The 20700-nt window shown below is 42.1% G+C and overlaps 1 protein-coding gene across 4 annotated transcripts in view; it reads right to left on the reverse strand.

The window, feature by feature from the left end:
- Positions 1–20700, reverse strand: part of lin54 (lin-54 DREAM MuvB core complex component) — a 22253-nt gene continuing 1553 nt past the window's right edge. Inside the window, exons 1-14 of one of the 4 annotated variants that reach the window (XM_047372666.1) lie at positions 20296–20425; positions 16378–17156; positions 9689–9800; positions 9433–9563; positions 6890–7045; positions 6527–6728; positions 6345–6418; positions 6071–6268; positions 5892–5983; positions 4062–4133; positions 3166–3268; positions 2939–3076; positions 2644–2846; positions 1–1180 (exon numbers count right to left, since the gene is read on the reverse strand). In XM_047372666.1, the coding sequence (XP_047228622.1) occupies positions 979–1180; positions 2644–2846; positions 2939–3076; positions 3166–3268; positions 4062–4133; positions 5892–5983; positions 6071–6268; positions 6345–6418; positions 6527–6728; positions 6890–7045; positions 9433–9563; positions 9689–9800; positions 16378–17127 (2433 nt within the window). In that variant the 5' untranslated portion in view covers positions 17128–17156; positions 20296–20425 and the 3' untranslated portion in view covers positions 1–978. Of the gene's footprint in view, positions 1181–2643; positions 2847–2938; positions 3077–3165; positions 3269–4061; positions 4134–5891; positions 5984–6070; positions 6269–6344; positions 6419–6526; positions 6729–6889; positions 7046–9432; positions 9564–9688; positions 9801–16377; positions 17157–19090; positions 19393–19500; positions 19658–20295; positions 20426–20700 lie in introns of those variants that run through there. The other 3 variants (XM_047372665.1, XM_047372668.1, XM_047372667.1) reach the window with 3 other exon arrangements.

Raw genomic sequence — 20700 nt, forward strand, 5'->3', positions numbered from 1 at the left:
TGAATTAGATTTTTTCTTTATTTAACAAATGTAGCAAGTGAATCTGGGACCTTCTTTCAACACCAGAGCAAAGTTATCTTGGACATGAACCTTTGGGATGACTTTGACCTACAGCGTGTATTTTTGTTTTGGCGACAATTTTGCAAAGTTCTGTTTAAATTCTGGGATTCTGAGAGGTGAAAAGATTGACGTCAGATGAAAACCGTCCGGTCAGTGTGGATAGTTCATCGATCTGTTCTGGTAACCCTCTGACACGCAGCGCCAGGAACATCAGTTATTCGGGTTCAACGCTCTTCCGACACCCTGTGCGTTAACGTACAGGAAGCGTTTAATACAGCAGAAAGCAGCACCAGGAGAAATGTGGAGTGTGTTCAGCTGCTATGAGGAGGGCTCTCTGTGTTTGTACATGTAGAAAATCTCCACCTCCTTGCTCTGAAATAGGCTAGCCTCGGTTAATAATCAACCGATTGCAGAACTCTAAACCTTGCATGTTAACACTCATACTGATTACAAAGATTTGTTAAAATAAATATCAAAAGATACATGTTCTGTTTGTCTACTGTAAGCACAAATAAACCGATGACATTAAAATACAGGGATTCTTGTAAAACCTCGGGATGACAAACAATATAATGTACAAAATAGAAACAGAGGAGAGAAAGGATCTGACAGGCCCTTAAAGGGCAAAAAACAGGCTGAAATTCATGTTCCGCTCCGGTCCTTTCTGTGCGCCACAGACAGCTGGATGACTGAAGGCGAGTCCATCAGAGGCAGTGTGCTCTGTCCTTGTTTTCCAGCTCAAGCAGCTGAACAGTCCAAACTGCTTAAATCTATAAATCCAGCTTAGCTCTAGCAGTCTGAGGCAGGAGGATCTCTCTGTTGTGTTTCAGAAGAGCACCCAGAGGGTCCAGCACAGACCAGACAGTACTCCTATCCCAGGTGAGGAAGAGTTTGTGGTTAGAGTTCTAAGAGTTCAGCCTAGCAGTTGATAGAGGCACAGTCCGCTTTAGCTTTCCCAGCAGAGCTGATTATACTCATGAGGCAGTGTCCGAACTCCTCCAGGATCATCCTCTCTGCTTCTTCCTGAGGCTGATGAGTCTGTTCGGCCCGTTTGGCCTGTTCCAGCAAACACTCGCACGTCGCTTCAAGCACTTCCTTTGTTACAAACGTATATGGCATCCTGCAGCAGAGACAGAAACATCATGTTTTAGGTAAAACAGCATCTTGAGGGTCATTAGGAATTTTGGCCATCTCATTTATGCAGAATTGATCTAATCTAGCCAGAAGTTGCATGCCAGCATGTCAATTCTGAACTTTGACTAGACCACAAGAAATCCTGAGGCGGACATCATGAACAACAAACGTTATCTTATTTTCAGAACTCTAAATAAATTCAGATACATGGTTGATTTTTATACGGACTCTGTTTAGACCAAACACCAACCTCGGTGCTGTCGGATCGACAGCACCTTGATAGCACTAAATAAAAATGTGAACACAGTCATGATAGATTGAGGATGGCTTCACTGGAATTAATTAGTGAAAAGTTCTAAATACATTCATTTTCAAAATCCTTGTTAATAATAAATGATTATTGTGGTCAGTCAGTGGATTACCAGGACACTGGGTGAGTACCTGATAGCATTTTAAAATGCTCAGGTCATGTGACAACACCACTTTGGTGTGTAAAGTCTTATTGTCACTGAGGGATGAAGAGTGGATGCATGCCTTAGCCTCAGCTGGCATTTCACCCAGGAAGGAGCGATGAGGGGACGTTGTGGGAGGAGACTACCTCTTAAACAGACAGCAAGGCTTTTGCCAGCAGAGAGAGGTCAGAGACGAGCTCTCAGAGTGGTTAAGACACTCGGGATCACACAAACAGCCTAGGGTTGATCATATTCTACCAATTCATTGACTTCATTCCAGACTATACTTTTATATATAGACACTCTGGTGTTAAAAACAGTCACACGGTGGAAGCCTGTGGATCTGAACGGGTCCTCCGGTGTAGTTTGTGCTGCTAAAAAACAACCACCTGGTGCTCCCATTCCATTATTATCAGTCTCAGTCAAAAGTTTAGGAATTATGTTCAAGAAACCACAGAGATGTGACAAGCTATTGCAAAGAAAACGAAATTTTCTAAGACATGTTTCTGACTTATTCAGGCTGCAAAAGAGCGAGACTTTTAGCAGATAATGGGAAGGCTGACTAGAGTACAGCAAGGTTGCAGTTTTGTCCCTTTTGAGCTTTCAACCTCTGTCATGGAACGTACTGGATTTGAAAATGCTGGCATCCCTTTGGAAATCCCAGTTAGGGTTATGTTCTAATTTCTGGGAGGCTCTGGTTTTAGTCCTGCTTACCATGCTGCTGTTCTCCCACACAAGATGACAAAATCACAACCTTGTTGTACAGCAACTGCTTTCTCACACCACTCAAGGTGATGTCGCCTCATCAAGGCTGATGTCAAGGCTCGAAAGAAACATTTTTGGTGCTGTTCTTAAATCTTCTGATATCATAGTTTGTAAAAAGAAGTTAAAACTGATTATTTTTTAAACACAAGCTGTAGATCAGAAAATGACCTGAAAAGAACTTCTGATAGTTGCATTTCTACTTAGGTGCAGGTTAGAGATGTGTTTTGAGTACCTCCCGCCTCCACTTGAAATAATAGGAGTGGTCCTCATCAGCAGGTCAGAGATCTGTGAGGACAGTTTGGTCTTGGCCGCAGTCTGCTGCTGGACCCTCACTTCTGCAGCATCAGCCAGATGCATCAGTGTCTTCCTCTCCGGGCTCTCCTCAAAGTTTTTGCAACCGACGCACTTACAAATGGACGAGCACATGATCTTCGCCTTCAAGATAAGAAAACAAACTTTATTATTAAAAAAAAAGGTCTCCTTTGAAAGTGTCTCCTGCACAACAGTCAGAATGGAGGTAAACCCACCTCGTAGCACTCGCAGTAGTTCTTCAGGCAGCCCGATCGCTTGCAGTTGCAACCTTTGCTGTGCCGGCGGTCTGACTCGCCCTCTTTGCCTTTACCGATTTTAGGTTTGAAGGCCTCTGGGTTTCTGTCCAAGCACGTCTGTGAAAACAAAATATCCTCTTCATTATCCATCAGACAGCCAGAGACCCGGAAACAACATCCCTACAGAAACTGAACCTGCGGCCCACCTTGATGGCTTTGAGTCGCTCCGTTTCGTGTTCCAGATTGTTGAAGCAGTTGTTGCAGTTGCAGTTACTACAAAACTCTCCGTTTGCAAAGCAGTCACAGTATCTACGGACAGACAAACGCAGTTAAACTTATTGTCGTACTTTGTAGCTTTTCTAAAAACAAAGTTTAATAGATGCTTTCTGTTCAAGGGTTTCTGCTGGTAGGTATCTGTCCCCGTCAAGACAAACTGATAGAAGAGACCGTAGCATCAGACTGGATTCAGTATCTGCCCATACCTACTCTTAAATGACCTGTAGTGGGTTTAATCCATTTGGGGCATTTCTAATAATATTTTTGAAATAATCTACAGTAAACAGCGTTACCCCCAAAGCCCTTTTGTTTCGGTGATACAAACGAGTGGTGGTGCTCTCCTGTTACAAACTGAAGTACAGTGCAGCGTTCGAGGCAGCTGAGTGCAGTGGTATGTTTAAAAGCTTTGTTTTATATCTGACCCACCTGTGATCATGTTCAGTTTAAAAAACATGACTTAAACTTAGGTCTGATAAGCAGTGAAGTGGTTCTTTTAAACGTTTTTCAAATGTGTCTTTGTGTGTGAGTTGTCACTCAGAACCTCATAAATCTAAATATTGCTGACTAAAGATGTAAAGTGCCATTGTGACCTCCATTGTGAGGAATTTAAACAGAAACATCTTATTTATAGTATAAAACAATGCAAAGAAAATCATATAATAATTGTTTAATTGTTTGGAAAATCTCCATATTGTTTTTTTTCCACATTTATCCAGATCTTGGATATGATTAGCAGGTTCCATACTTTGAAAGACTTTGGAGGAACCCTGACAGTGGCGCACAAACCTCTCCATTACCTCGGTCAAACAGGAACAGTTATACTTACAGTTTGAGGCACTGTGACTTGGTGCAGTTGCACGGTTTCCTAGGTCTTGAAGTCGTGTCTGCTGCCGACACACTGCGAAGCACGCATCATATTAAACACAGCACAGCTCTGAACAGCATTACAGCTGGAGCAGCATATTAAGATTTATTAAAAGAGTAATTTTAAGGTCAGGTGGAAGTAAGTTTACATCTGAATCTTGTGAAAATGGCAATACAATTCACAGTTTAAATAAGGTGGGAGGCGGTGCACAACCCACAAGGAAGTCTCTTAAAAACAGACACATACACTTCTGCAGTTCCCTGTTAACCTTATAATCAAGTCTTTAGAGTGAGTAAGAACGCCCTACAAAGGATACAGGTAAAAGCATTCATACCTCTTAAACCTATTCACTTTTTGTTGTGCTACAACTCCCAACTTCAATGTATTTTATGTGATAGGCCAACACAAAGCAGTGCTTAGTTGTGAAGTGGAAGGAAAATAATGGTACAGAAGATTTTTTATTAATAAAAATCTAAAAAGTGAATTTGTATGTAGTCCCCTTTACCTGAAAGAACTGAATTACTTCCTCATGCAAATTCTACAGAGTCCAGCTAATGACATAAATATGTGAATCAGGTGTTTTGACAGAGAGACTTCTAAAGCTCCTTTTCCATTGGCTCTATTTAGACGGCGCAGCTCCGCTCCACTCGGTCTCATCTATTCCTCACGGATCCTGTTGTATTTCCACTGACCCATCGAAGGTTGAAGCTACGGCTTGAAGCCCCGGCTCCAGTCGTCAGTGTAGTGGCAGTGCTGCCATTAATGTTACGTTGTGACATTGTCACATTAAAACGATCTGTGTGAAATCTTAAAATGATAAATAAATATAAAATAAAAACATAAACTAAATACTAATAATGTTTGTATTAATATATATGCAGAATTGTCTTGTATATGTTTTTTCATGTCTAAAATCATCCACTAGGATAATTATCTGGGCCACAGCCCAGCCAGAACCTATAAAATAAGGCTCAGGGGTTCTGATGTGAGGGGGGGGTGGTAGGAAAGCAGAGAGGAGAGACGCTGCTGTCTGGTCTGGTGAAGCTCCAAAGTTTGCTGTTTCGAACGCCGTTTCGTGGTGGTATTGTTTTGTCATTCAGTCTGTCATTTTCTACCGCTTATTCCATAATGGGTCACGGGGGAGCTGGTGCCTATCTCCAGCAGTCTATGTGCATCTGAACAGCTGGATTTATGTGTGATCCGCTGGTTTAGGATGATATTAAATACAGCGCTCTGCCTACATGGAATTCAGAAAGCTGATGTGTCCTTCTTCTTTTCTTCCAGCCTTCAGGAATGGGTTATGCTTTGTAAATAGTAAAATGATATTTTGGTTTGACCAGTTCCAGCCATCGTGTTCCATAATATTACTGTAGTCACTTGGCAAAAAGGTTCTCATTTCTCCTGGTCCCACAGCCAATCAGTGAACAGTAGTCCGACTTTGCCCGGGTCGTACCTGCTCAGGAGCAGGGACCAAAAAAAGTAGGTACCGGTATGGAAAAAACAGTAATGCAAATGCGGCCGAGTGGAGTGGAGCCGGCCTACATTGGGCCAGTGGAAAAGGAGAATAAAAGTTCCTGGACGTTGGCCCTCAGGGACTACAGTTTGACACACTAGCACAATATCACAGTTTCTCATTTTTTGTGATGGTCAAACCTTCCTCCTTCATTCTAAACATTTTACTATCACTCTTTTAGTAAATAGAGTCTGGAAAAAATAAGTATGAAACAGAACAAGGATGCTTGATGAATCTGAAAAGAGAAATAAAAGAAAAGAAATGGTATCCTTTCTTACCCATTATAAGGGAGTTTGGCCTGAGTTTGGATGCTGCTGGATGCAGGGAAATTGGAGCTGCTGGCAAGTGTCACAAACTGTGACTGCTGGAGCTACGAGACAGGATGTTACCACATGAGCACAGCCACTCAGCGTGTTCTATATATGCTTAAAAAAAGATCGAGACAGCTAGTACTAACCTGTGTGACGTATTGTGCTGGAACGACTGCATAACCCACATTGCTGCCACCAGGGGCTGATGCCAGGACGGTGCCTGGAGGCAGGTTGGTGAAGTTGGGCTGGATCTGAGGCAGAGGAGTAGCAGGCATGATCAGGCGCTGCTGCGTTTGACTGGTGGTGACTACTTGTGGTGCTGATGTCAAGGGCTTAGGCGCCACCTACAGGTAACAGAATGCAAGCGTTCAGTTAAAGAACATTTCACACAAACAGTTAATCAGACAGTGTCTACGTTACCTGTTTCATTGTCTGTGCTTGGATGACTGGGACCGACATCCTCACTGCTCCTGCGTTCACCACCAAAGGTTTACCTTCAGAACATTAAACATCCACAATAAACTCTAGGTGTGCTTTCCTATTAATACAAGAAAAAGCTGGATTTGAATTTGCAGAAGAGGTAGAAGGAGTTTAGTTTTTACCTGCGGCCACTGAGCTGGTGTTGGGAGCGCTGGGCTGGCCGGCGGCGCTGGCCGTTGTCGCTGTGACGAGGCGAACGTAATGAAACCTGCTTCCTGGCACCTGAATCTGCTGCACATTTTGCTGGGTGGCCAGTGGGATGATAGTCTTGAACTGTGAGCCGCCAACTCCTCCCACGGTGACCGACTGGACAGGTTTAATGTTCTGAGATCATTCAGAGAAAAACAGAAACAGTTTTCAATCAAACATATTAAGGAGTTATTGAGCAACAAAATTGGAATAAATGTGCCTTAAGTAGGTCAGCAGCAGGAGACGGTACTGTAAAGAACTTCTGCGAACATGCATCCGGTCCACTGAGGTCTCACCTGTGCTGTTGTTTGACTTGTGGCCACCTTGACTGGAGACGCAGGTGTTGACTGCTGGACTGCCAGGATTTGCTGGCCAAGTGCTACACTGACAGGCAGAGCTACTGACTTCTGGCTGGTGTTAGAAGGCGGAGAAGCCACTGACACCACAGTCACCTGGTGGACACAAAGAAGGATGAGGATGAGCTGTGGGTAGAGGGAGACTATAATAGATATAGTCAGGGAGGGGAAAAAGATAGGACACCCATTACATTTTCTGCATTTAAATAAAAATATTTACATATCAATGTCGACCCTAGTTTTTTAATCTCTGTAATAGAAAGTGATTTAGTTTCAGGTACAAAAAAAACCAAAATCAATAAAAAATAGACAAATATTTTTCTAACCAAGAAAAATGTTAGACACCCTAAGTTAGCGCTTGATGCATTTACTGGTTCGGGCTCTTTGTCATGTTGCAGGGTCCAGCTTGGTCTCACATTTTCCTCCAGCACCTTCTGATGTACGGGAGAATTCATGGTCGATTCTACGGTGAGGAGTTGGCCTCGCCCTCCTGCAGCACAGCATCCCCAGACCATGACTCTTCCACCTCCATGCTTCACAGTGTATCTGAGGTTCTTTTACTGGAATACTGTGCTTGGTTAATGGTAAACCTGTCTGCTGTTCTGGTGTCCAATGAATAAAACTATAGACATACAGTGGTGAGAAAAAGTGTTTGCCCCGTTTGTGATTTGTTTTTTGTTTTCATATATAAATGTTCCAGATCATTAAACTGATTTAAATATTAAACAAAGTCAACAAAGTAAACACAACATGTAGCTTTTAAATGAAGGTGTGTTTATTTTTAAGGGGGAAAAAATAATCCCTACACCTAATTTAGGCTCACTCACCTAGGATGAATTGTTGTAATTTAGGTGCATTGGGGGGTTTTCGAGCACAATCGGATTCAGGTCAGGGCTTGGACTAGGCCACTCCAAAGTCTTCCCTTTGGCTGGATGTTCTCCTTCAGGATGTTTTGGAAGGCAGCAGAACTCCAGGTTCCATTTATCACAGCATGTCAGCAAACCTGCCCCCAGACCATCACAATACCACAACCATATTTCATATTACACCTTCCAAAGAGTTCAACGTTTGTTTTGTCAGTCCACAGAGTATTTTTCCAAAAGTCTTGGTGATCATCAGGAAGTGTTCTGGCAAGATTAGAGACAATCCTTTAGTGGTTTTCTTCTTGGAACTCTACCATGCAGGCTATTTCTGCCCCGGCTCTTTCTGATGGTGGAGAGATGAACAGTGACCTTAACTGAGGCACATGAGGCCTGCAGTTCTTTGGATGTTGTTGTGGGATCTTTTGTGTCCTCCTGGATGAGTCGCCACTGCGCCCTTGGCGTAATTCTGGTCGGCCAGTAACGTTTGGGAAGGTACACCACTATTCTATGCTTTCGCCATTTGTGGATAGTGGCTCTCACTGTGGTTCGCTGGAGTCCCAAAGCTTTAGAAATGGCTTTATAACCTTTTCCAGACTGATAGATCTCAAGAACTTTGTTTCTCATTTGTTCCTGAATTTCCTTGTATCGCAGCACTTTGTCTGGTATGTCGTATTTAAGTGTTTTCTTGATTGAGAACAGGTGTGGTAGTAACCCAGGCCTGAATGTGGCTAGAGAGCACGGTTCATTTATGTTACAACTGCAGAGCAATTGCTTTTTCACACAGGGCCGTGTAAGTTTGGATTTGTTTCCCCCATAATAATAGACATCTTCATTTAGAAGCTGCAATTTGTGTTTACTTGTGTTATCTTTGTCTAATATTTACATTTGTTTGATGGTCTGAAACATTTATGTGACAAAGACTGCTTGTTCCCCCAAATAAGTTGGAATCCTTTGTGGATAGTTTTTATCTTTAACAGATTTTAGTGGTCCGGAAGCTCAGTATCAAAAGTTGGTTAGTGCTACAAAGATGAAAATTAACCCACTATTATGCCAGATAATGCAGGCAGACTGCAGAGGAGGAACGCCGCTTACAAATCAGGTTTCTGTTTTGCGTTTCAGCCCGTTTCACATGAGGGCATGGAGGACACCGAGACACGTTCAGGGCAGAGCGTCTACAGCTCAGAAAGAGACTTTAGGATTCAGTTTCTCAAGCAGACAAGACAAAAGCAGCACCACTTTGTGAGCCATCCATCAAATACTCATGATCATAAATCAACGACGACAACAAAAAGCTGCTTGGACGTTGAATGAATTTTGTATGAAGTGGTGAAATATGATATAAAAATGAACCTACGGTAAAAACGTAGTAAAAAAAAGCGCCGGCGTTTCATTCGTCCGCTCCTCTACTTATAATAATGCTTAAAGTACAGAATTTATTTTAAGCTAAAATTATCACAAAAACAGTCAGTAATGAAGTTTTTAACTAATGATTCTAAGCTTCGAACCCAAGTCATGACCAGAGGAGAATTAATTAATCACTTAATTACTTAATGAGCACATGTAAAGTCTTCAAAGTTCCATCAATTTGATCAAAAATCATTAGATGTCCCAGTTACTCACCTTGCTGGGTGTCTTGAGAGGCGAAATGGCGATCTTTTGGCCAGGAATGCTCTGTATTGTAGTGTTGTGGGGCTCAGAGAGAGTAATTGTTTTCGGTGACAGCGCCGGCGAAGTTTGCGTCACGACGCGTCCTAAAAACGGACCAAAGAAGATTTATGGCGTATTGGATGCAGTAAAGAACAGACGACAAACACAAGGACCCTGTGAACCAAAAACATTAAGGGTGTGACAGTAGGTGCGATCTAAAGAAGCTTACCTGCAATAACAGGAGTCACCGACGTCTGAGGACTCAGACCTTTGCTGTTTACAGTCTTTGTGATGATAAACTTGATTGGAGCAGCTGACGATGCTGGTGTTTTTTTGGGGATCTAAAAACATGAACAATAACAAGTCTTATACTGTCAATGTTTTTCCACATTTCAACCTAAGATCTGCATTTAAATGTTTTCTTTGTTCCTTAGGTTCAATTAATGTGCTCAACTTCAAATAAGAACCTGATGTGTGGGCGTGGCGCTGGTGGTGTAGGGGTTAAGCGTGCCACCATGTATAGAGGCTATAGTCCTTGATGCGGTTTCTGTCCCGGACCTGTCGACCTTTGCCGAATGTCTCCCCCTTTCTCTGCCCCTGATTCCTGTCCCCCTACTGTCAAAAAAATAAAAGGCCTCTAGTGCCGCAAAAAAAAAAAAAAAAAAAAAAAAAAAAAAAAAACCTGATGTGTGAAAGATGAGCAACACACAAGTTTATATTTGTACCCATATCGCCAAATCCCCGATTTTTGTTATCCAAACAGGAGACACCAAAACAGTCAACTTTTTTCACCATTCATGTGAAACATCTGTTATTCAAATAAAAAAGCTAATTTGTTTCAGGGAAGAATGTAAAAAATAAAAAGGATGCAATAATGTGGCTGCATAAGCGTGCAGTCCATTAATCTACTGTTTTGGTTGAAACGTCCTTTGAATCAATTTCAGTATTTAGTCTTCTTGTGTTCACACTGCCAGCAGTTTTACTGACCTGATAAAACTGAAAAGCAGTTGAGCTGTCCTAGTTGCATCCTTAAGTTAATGCCAAAGTTCATAGAAAGGAATGCTCTCCATCACATCGTATATTTCCATCACAGCAGCGTAAACGTAGTCACCAATAAATATAAGACCAATTCTTCCGAGGAATACGTCCATAAAACAACATCACATCTGCTGAAGAACATCACACTCACTGTGAAATACAGTGGTGGCAGCAGCATGCTGTGGGGCTACTTTTCCTCAGATGGAACTAGACTTTTCATCAATATAGATGAAAGACTGAACAGTTCTCAATATCAATCAGTTCTCACCCAAAACTAGATGTGCACAAAATAACAAATCACATTGAAATATCAATGTGTAAAAAATAGCAATGAACTGTTGAATGCAATATTTGGTTGGATATAATACACAGCTGAAAAAAATGAAAGGTAGTATTTTTAATCAAAGCATAATACCAAGTCAGTTAAACTCCTGGAATATTGATCTGGTCAGTTCAGTAGTAGAAGGGGTTGTTAATCAGTTTCAGCTGTTTTGGTGTTGATGAAATTAACAACGTGAAGTAAAGGGGAAACAAAGAGGCGACCCCAGAGACAAGAATCATTTTTCAGGTGGAGGCCACAGATATTTTTTCTCTCCTCATTTTATTTTACTGCTTTTCAGTAGTTTTGCATTTGACCCGGGTCAGTGTCACTATCGGTAGCATGAGGCGATACCTGGACCCTGCAGAGGCTGCACAGGCAGTCCAATTCCACCAGGATGGCACATCAATACGTGCCATTGCCTGAAGGTTTCTGTGTCTCCCAGCACAGTCTAGAGCAAGGAGGAGATTCAAGGAAAAATGGAGTTCCCCCAGGAGAGCTGGACAGGGTCGGCCGAGGTGCTTAACAGCATGTTCGGTACCTGCTCTTTTGTGCAAGGAGGAACAGGATAAGTACTGGCAGAGCTCTACAAAGTGACGTCCAGTGGGCCACTGGCATGGATGTCTCTGACCAGGCTATTAGAATAAGACCTCATTAGGATGGCCTGAGAACCCGACGTCCTCCAGTAGGCCCTGTGCTCACTGCCCGGTACCGTGGAGCTCCACTGGCATTTCCCAGAGAACACCAGGATTGGCAGGTTCAGCAGTGGCGCTCTGTTCTTTTCACAGATGAGAGCAAGGTCACTCTGAGCTCATGTGACAGACATGAAAGGGTCACTGATGTGAAAGACGTGGGGAACGTTATGCTGCCTGAATCATTGTTCAGCATGATCAGTTTGGTGGTGGTCAGTGTTGGTCTGGGGAGACACATCCATGGAGGGAAGCACAGACCTGTACAGGAGAATCGATGGCATCCTGACTGCCATTAGGTATCAGGATGAAATCTTTAGACCAACTATTAGACCCTTCGCCGGTGCAGTAGGTCCTGGGTTCATCCTGCTGCGTGATAATGGCCGGCCTCATGTGGCAAGACTATGCAGGCAGCTCCTGGATGATGAACTAATTCATACCACTAACTGGTCTCCATGCTGCCCTGACCTAAATCTAACAGAATATCCCTGGGACTTCATGTTTAGGTCCATCTGACGCCACCAGGTTGCACCTCAGAGATGCCCTGATCTGGATCTGAGAGTAGATACCCTAGGACATCATCCATCATCTCATAAGGAGCATGCATACAAACCACTAGGTGCCATGTTGAGTTGCTGCAATGAAAATTCAGCAAATTGGGCTAGCCTGATGCATCAGTTTTTGAGTTTAAATGTCTCCGTGTCTTCGGATTTAGTGCTCTATGGGTTGATATTTTCATCAAATGACGCGGCATCCTTTTGTTCCCAACCCATTACCCATTCTATTTCAGAATGGATATTCCAACATATTTTTCTGAATTGAGATCTGATGTGTTTTCAAAGTGTTCCTTTAATTTTTTTAAGAGCCGTACATGCAAATCCTGCAGGCTAATAATGTATTTGTGTTAGAAGGACTTTCACTGGCCTCTGTGCCCACACAAGATGTATATATTGAGCATCTGTGATGCTAAAGCTCACGGAATGGTGGCGACATTATGATGAAGGAATATGTGGGTTAATTGTAACTGATATAGTCATTGGAATATTCAGCAAAAGTTTTGCAATTACGCGTTTCCCTTATGTCTCCATCAGTCCTGCCCAAAACCTTAAAATCTACTGCAAGCTATAGCTGAAGAAGGATTTTACTTTCCATCCTCACTGTGAGCCCAACCTTACATCCAAACCAACACAGCATTAGCATCACCAGACTTCAGGAGTAAATATGACTGAAGACCTGTGGGGTCACGTGAAAGGAGGCAATAGACAAGTGTTGTCCCCAAATTAGAAGGTTCTGGACAACTTCTGCCAGGCAGAGTGGGAAAACATTACAAAGACAAGATGTGGGACGCTGATAGATTCCAACCAAAGAAGACCAAACGCTAAAACTGAATCAAAAGTTGCTCCAACGAATATTAGCATACGGGTGAACACGGTTATGCAACCCAGTTGTTGCAGTTTTTGTTCTAACAGCTTTGTTTGCTCTTCAGTTCACTTGTGCTGGACAAATGTAACATTCTCTGGAAATAGTGTGCAAATCAAGAACATCTGCAAATTCCTAACAGGGGTGTACAGACTTTTTATAACCACTGTGTCCTTGACCTCTCATGATTCATAACCTTTACACTGCCCTCACCTCTGCATTAGGCATTTACTTACACACAGATTTGTATTTATTGGACCTAGACCAACATGGTTTCAGTGTAAATACATGGACTGCTACAAAAGTACAACAGAAAGTGCACCGCCTTCAGTTAAGGGTTTCACATATCAGGACGCAAGTAAAAATTATCTGGTTTTTACCAGGTTGTAAAATTTGTTAAAACTAACCTTAATTATTCATTATTTACCCTCTGTGAGAAAAACTAAGTGCCCCTCATGAGGTAACAGCTTGTGAACCACCTTTAGCAGTACTAATATGAAGATAGAACGGCTTTATTACTCTCTCACGTCGGTGCGGGGGAATTCTGACTCACTCTTCTTTACAATGTTGCCTCACTGCCTGCATGGTCCGATTTAGGCCAGGATTCAGCTGTCTGACGGATGGCCTCACATTTGTCTCTACAATATTTTGATATACAGGTCCTTCTCAAAAAATTAGCATATTGTGATAAAGTTCATTATTTTCTATAATGTAATGATGAAAATTTAACATTCATATATTTTAGATTCATTGCACACTAACTGAAATATTTCAGGTCTTTTATTGTCTTAATACGGATGATTTTGGCATACAGCTCATGAAAACCCAAAATTCCTATCTCACAAAATTAGCATATTTCATCCGACCAATAAAAGAAAAGTGCTTTTAATACAAAAAACGTCAACCTTCAAATAATCATGTACAGTTATGCACTCAATACTTGGTCGGGAATCCTTTTGCAGAAATGACTGCTTCAATGCGGCGTGGCATGGAAGCAATCAGCCTGTGGCACTGCTGAGGTCTTATGGAGGCCCAGGATGCTTCGATAGCGGCCTTTAGCTCATCCAGAGAGTTGGGTCTTGAGTCTCTCAACGTTCTCTTCACAATATCCCACAGATTCTCTATGGGGTTCAGGTCAGGAGAGTTGGCAGGCCAATTGAGCACAGTAATACCATGGTCAGTAAACCATTTACCAGTGGTTTTGTCACTGTGAGCAGGTGCCAGGTCGTGCTGAAAAATGAAATCTTCATCTCCATAAAGCTGTTCAGCAGATGGAAGCATGAAGTGCTCCAAAATCTCCTGATAGCTAGCTGCATTGACCCTGCCCTTGATAAAACACAGTGGACCAACACCAGCAGCTGACACGGCACCCCAGACCATCACTGACTGTGGGTACTTGACACTGGACTTCTGGCATTTTGGCATTTCCTTCTCCCCAGTCTTCCTCCAGACTCTGGCACCTTGATTTCCAAATGACATGCAGAATTTGCTTTCATCCGAAAAAAGTACTTTGGACCACTGAACAACAGTCCAGTGCTGCTTCTCTGTAGCCCAGGACTGGGGAATGCGGCACCTGTAGCCCATTTCCTGCACACGCCTGTGCACGGTGGCTCTGGATGTTTCTACTCCAGACTCAGTCCACTGCTTCCGCAGGTCCCCCAAGGTCTGGAATCGGCCCTTCTCCACAATCTTCCTCAGGGTCTGGTCACCTCTTCTCGTTGTGCAGCGTTTTCTGCCACACTTTTTCCTTCCCACAGACTTCCCACTGAGGTGCCTTGATACAGCACTCTGGGAACAGCCTATTCGTTCAGAAATGTCTTTCTGTGTCTTACCCTCTTGCTTGAGGGTGTCAATAGTGGCCTTCTGGACAGCAGTCAGGTCGGCAGTCTTACCCATGATTGGGGTTTTGAGTGATGAACCAGGCTGGGAGTTTTAAAGGCCTCAGGAATCTTTTGCAGGTGTTTAGAGTTAACTCGTTGATTCAGATGATTAGGTTCATAGCTCGTTTAGAGACCCTTTTAATGATATGCTAATTTTGTGAGATAGGAATTTTGGGTTTTCATGAGCTGTATGCCAAAATCATCCGTATTAAGACAATAAAAGACCTGAAATATTTCAGTTAGTGTGCAATGAATCTAAAATATATGAATGTTACATTTACATTATGACATTATGGAAAATAATGAACTTTATCACAATATGCTAATTTTTTGAGAAGGACCTGTATAGAGGAGTTCATGATCACTTTCAATGACTGCAGGGTGTCCAGGTCCTGTGGCTGCCAAACAAACCCAAATCAGCACCAACACTTTGCTGCGTTAAGTGTCTACCAAAGGACATTGCTGCAGAAGCCTCGTGGTTCACTCAGATCCACCTTTATTTTCTATACGGAAAGAAAAGACTTTATAACCCCTTCAAACCAATCCCATGTCCTGCCATGAACTTTAACCTTAAGCGTTGCTGTAGGTTTTTGCAATTTCTATGAGAAATGGACAGTCCTGGGGGAAATCTGCTGAGACATCCACTCCTTGGGAAACTAGCAACTTTCCAGAATGTTTTCTATTTTTAAATAATCCTTCTCATGGAGAAGTAAAAATTGACTTCAGTTATTTGGAAATGTCCTTTCATGATTTATGGACGCGAGTGATTCTCCCCCAAAGTCACTGCTGATGTCTTCCTGCCCTGGCATTGTGTTAACACACGTGCTCCAGACAAGCATGTTGCCAGATGTCCTGCTACTATTCAGGTGGTCAATTTCTTTGACGATCATTTAATCAAAAGCATTTGGTCTGCAGTACCTTTCCCTCCTAAATGCTTTTTTTGAATGAGAGTGCATTCAGCCAATAAGTCAAAAACCAAAATACTGATGAGTAAAATGATAAAAGTCAAGGTGTAATGTGGCAAGTCAGAGCTATAGAAGGCAATTTAAATATAAATCAATGTAAAACCCTCTAGATTTGTGTCCTACAGAAAACTGAAGACAAGTAAAAAAGTCCCAAAAAAAAAAAAAAAAGCGCACATTTTTCCCAGTTTTCTTTTTTAGTTTTCTAGACCAGGAAAATGGTCATAGAAATTCCATACTTGTCCAGATTGTATAGGAACCCTGCAAAAGACTGCCAGCCTTTGCTAATCCAGCATATTTAGTGGCAGATATAACTGGACTCATAAAGTGGACATAAAAAGGGTGTAACGTGTTCAGCTTCCTGTTATTTGCTAAAATCAACGCTGGGGTGCAGGCTTGCACAGTGCTTGCATATGGTTCATTCAATGATCAGGACAAGGGAGTGGATTTTTAGCTTCCAACAAGCCCATCACAGATCAAGGTATGTTCAAGCATAACATTGGCTAGTTTGGGTCAGCATCCGATTTTTCCGAACAACGCAAGTAATATAAAATCTTCAATTGGGATCGATTTATTTTATTGCGTTACGAACACAAACCAAGCATTGTTACCTGTACAGACTTTAGCTGCTGGGCCTGTAATGTGGTCATCTGGTTGCCAGGGCTCCCCACCACTGGTTTCAGCTCTCTCCCACCAATAGTCACCACTTTAAACTGTGGTGTTGGAGACTTTGTGTCGCCTGAAGTCTGTGAAACCCCAGCCTTGTTGCCTGTGTGGGGTAACTGCAGCACTATTGGCTGCCCTGTTTTCCCTATTGCTGTAACCAAAAGTTTTTGCCCTTCTTGTTTGATGACTTGGGGTGGAGTACCTGCAGCTTTCGCTGCTTCTGTGGCTTGAGATGAGGCTAACTTATTAAGAATGATCTGGTGGTTGGCTGCAGAAATGGCAAACGGAGTTGTGAACTTCTGCATGCCACTCGTGGAAACTGTAGTACCAGCGACGCTGTCTGTAGTTTTGGTCGTAGCTGTAGAAGTAGCCAAGGCTGGTTTAATGGTGAACAGGGTTGGTGAAGTGGAAATTGTGATGGAAGACTGGCTTCCAGGGATTACACTGAGGGTGGAGTCTGTAGTTGCAGAGGTGGTCACAGTCTGGATATGCTCCACTGACGTGGCATTTGAGCAGATGCTTAAACCTTCTGACGACATGGGAGCATCAGTTTCCATTGGGACAGATGTGTCATGTGTAGGCTCTGACTGGACTGCACTGTCATCTGACTGGGAGTGAGGGACCTCCTCTATGGCCTCAGTATCCATGATTTCATCAGGAAGGAGGCTATTGAGCTCTGGTGACACCACATCCATGCTTGCTGTGTCTTAGCGCTTCGTTAGTCCTAAAAAGAAAAAGAAAAAACAAACAAACAGTGCAGTTCTTGTAAGACATCTCAAAAATAAGAAGTTTGAAAACAAACACAGAACTAAGGCTGAATTAAGAACAAAAGATGAAATGCAACTCTCCAATAAAAATACACAAAGATAGATCGATGACAAAAAACTGTTCATGACCCGAAGTCCATGACATAATATATCTTGATATAACAACTGCAAGTTAAAAAAAATATTTTCTGCTGTGTTGCATCCAAAACATTATACACTCAAGTCAATTTCCCATAGGACTGACCTAGCACTTTTGACAAAGACTGTTATAATGTGATCATTTTGAAACACAGATGTTAGGTTAGCATGAGGAAACCAAAGTTAACCTAACATTTTTGGCAAAGACCAATGAAAAGGTGATTTACTAATAAAACTACTCATTTACAATACATAATAATCTCAATGATGCTTTCCAGTCAGATTCTTCACCATGCCAAAGCCCTGAGTCTGCACTTGTAAAAGCTTTAAATTACATTCATCATAACAGCAATATATTAAAAACTTCTGTGTTAGTTTTAGTGAATCTCAGTGCAGGGTCCGACTCCGGTATTGTCCTTTGTTCAGACAGTTTTCTTTCAATAAACTGGAGTAGGCAAGGCTCCATTTTCAGGCCACTTCTATTCTATACCTCCATGCCTCCCCTTGCTCAGATCATTATCTATCTATCTATGCTAAAGAAACAAAACGTTATGCAGTTCCTGAGCAACTGTGTCCATAATTTCAGGGAATGGATGGATCAGAGTTCCTTCCAGCTAAGAAAAGACGAATGTATTTGTAGTTGGACCCTAAAACGCAAAGTTAGAAATGAGCAGTGAACTAGATTTGATTATGTGAAAAACTACAGTGCGTGCCCAAAACTGGCTGTTGTTGTTGTTGTTGACTCAGGCCTACACAGGAAATGAAACAAACAAAAAGAAACTGGCTTGTGCTCATATTGAGTGGGTCATGATAATGGTTCATCTAAAGCCTGCTGCTAGACCCCTGCCAGGCACCAGAAAATGCACCAATATCACAGCAGTCCCTGCTACATTAGTTTCCTGCTAGGAACAAGATCGCTGTTAAAATCTTGTTATTGGCCCATATGGCATCCAACACTTTATGACTGAATACTACAGTTTTGTTCACTATACATGTTAGCAGAAAGTCCCAGAAGGTAATTAGCCTGTTACTTTGTAACAGTGATTATGTGCCTTCTTTGAACAATTCAACTTTAATGAACGGTTAAATGAATATCAAGGTTATTTGTCAAAGATAAACCATGCAGGCACCTCAGGTCATCAGATATGTGTTTGCTGAGCACCAGAACTAGAGAAAGGCAGCATTTAGTTTCTATGGTCCCGAGTTCAATAATCAAACACATGCAAACATGAGAGGTGCAGAGACTGTGGCATCCTTTAGATAAGGACGGAAAACACAGTCAGTTTATTTTGTCTGTTTTCTTTTTTTTAGTTTCCCATCCACATTTAACCGCTTTTATCTTTAGATGAAATGCCAAGTTTGTATTGTCGTTATTTTAATGTGTTCCCTGTTTCTTACAGTAATGTTTTTTCTTTTCTTTTCTTCAAAGCACTTTGAATTTCCTTGTGCATGAATGGGTTTATCTAAATAACTTCCCTCGCTTTGCCATGGCAACTGACAAACTGTGGAGATGAAAGTAAGATGTTCATATCACCTTTAAACGTTATAATCATATTAACTGGCAGCGTTAAAAACCTCTGAATACGCCATTTATTTCTGCTCGTTAAATGCAATACAAATAAGCATAACAGGATAACAATGCAGACTGCCTTTAAGCAGACAGCAGGTTGAATAAACAATAAGCGTAGTTAAAGCTAGCGATGCCAAAGCTAGCAGTGAGTTTATACCAAAATAACCGTTTTGAGAACTTGACCTGTTACGTTAGCTGCCAGGAAGAAAGGCTTTAACCAACGCAGAGATGCGCTGGAGGTACACTTGGCTTGTGCTGATTTTGACAGAAGCTGACAGCTGATGGTGGGTTAGCTAGGCCGCGTCGTTTATCTCCGGCGTATCTTTGTCCTGCTTCACTCTGCTCAACATTAATCCACCATACATGGACCCCTGTCCGGCCCATGTCACTCCACACAGACACACTCACTGCCCGGAGTGCTTTCATGTCCCTAGGGGACAGCCAACGAACACGGACGGCATTCGGCTGCATAGAAAACAACCCAAGAAGTGATGCCGATTGGGGTAAAAGAGTGGGAGAAAACGTCGAGCTTATTGCAGGTTGCGTTACTATTTCAGGCCGGGGTTGGATTTCGAAAGATCCGCCATTTTTACCTCGTCATCAACTCGGTTAGCTCTCCGGCTAACGTTATCCGTTTCATATTCTTCCACTTCGACTGTGACTTCCACAGAGACGACTCGTTAAAAAAAAAACCCGCAAAAAAGCCGTTAGAAATTATGAAAGGACTTGCTGTAAATGCATGCACAACGAACCAGGGAACTATTTCTACAAACTGACAGTGTAAACAAAGCTAGCCTTCAGTAATTCCTCCTGTCACCTGAGAAATCCATCTAGAAGCAAACATTCTACCGTACAACACCAGTTCAAACAGCTGTAACCATGAGTTTCAACTGAACAGGCTCCATTTCGTGTGTCTGATTCAACTTCTGCTGATCAGTAATAATTTACACATCTTTTATTAACAGTCCCGTCACTTAAAAATCGCTTCACTCGTCCGATAATAACCTGTCATTGTCTAGCTGAAGTAAGCCTTTACTTTATAGTAAGTTAACTGAGCAGCCGTTTCACAGAATACTAGCTGCATATCTTCTACTGAAAAGTGTTCGTTTTGTTCCGAAATAGTTTCAACATCCAAAATACTGCACATGAGCATTTCTAATGAACCTCTGCTCTTTACTGACTATCATCATGATCAGTAGCAGCAGCTTCATGAAGCCAGCCCAGCGGGCAGGACAAACTGACTGTACTAGCGAAGTTGCTGAGCTGGCTAACCCGAGCTAGCTAGCACAACATTATACCTCAACATTATTCACATCCTTAAGTTTGAAGCTTTTGGCAGGATACACTGCAGTCAGGTGTAGAAGGGGCCAATACGTAACCGTGCTTACCCGAGATTTTAACGCTGGGCAGCGTTTTCAGATAAACCGAGGAAAGGAAAAGGCAATTGTTCAAAATACCGCGCCGAGCGCCATTCTTTCCTGACATTTCACAGAACGGCCACGCCCTCCACGTTCGACGTCACGGTGACACTTTGTTTAAAGGTACAGCACAGTCTTTATTTGGAATAAAAATGTTAACATGTTTGAATCGGACAAAAATCTCACATATATTTAAGAAATATATAAATACCAAACACCAAAGACATTAGACTAATTTTCTTTAGAAAGAATTTCAATTTAGTAATTACCCTCAAATGAAATCTATAAAAGTACTAATATATCAACGGATAGATAGATAGATAGATAGATAGATAGATAGATAGATAGATAGATAGATAGATAGATAGATAGATA

This window comes from Girardinichthys multiradiatus, chromosome 8 (genome assembly GCF_021462225.1).
Source record: "Girardinichthys multiradiatus isolate DD_20200921_A chromosome 8, DD_fGirMul_XY1, whole genome shotgun sequence".
Taxonomy (NCBI): domain Eukaryota; kingdom Metazoa; phylum Chordata; class Actinopteri; order Cyprinodontiformes; family Goodeidae; genus Girardinichthys; species Girardinichthys multiradiatus.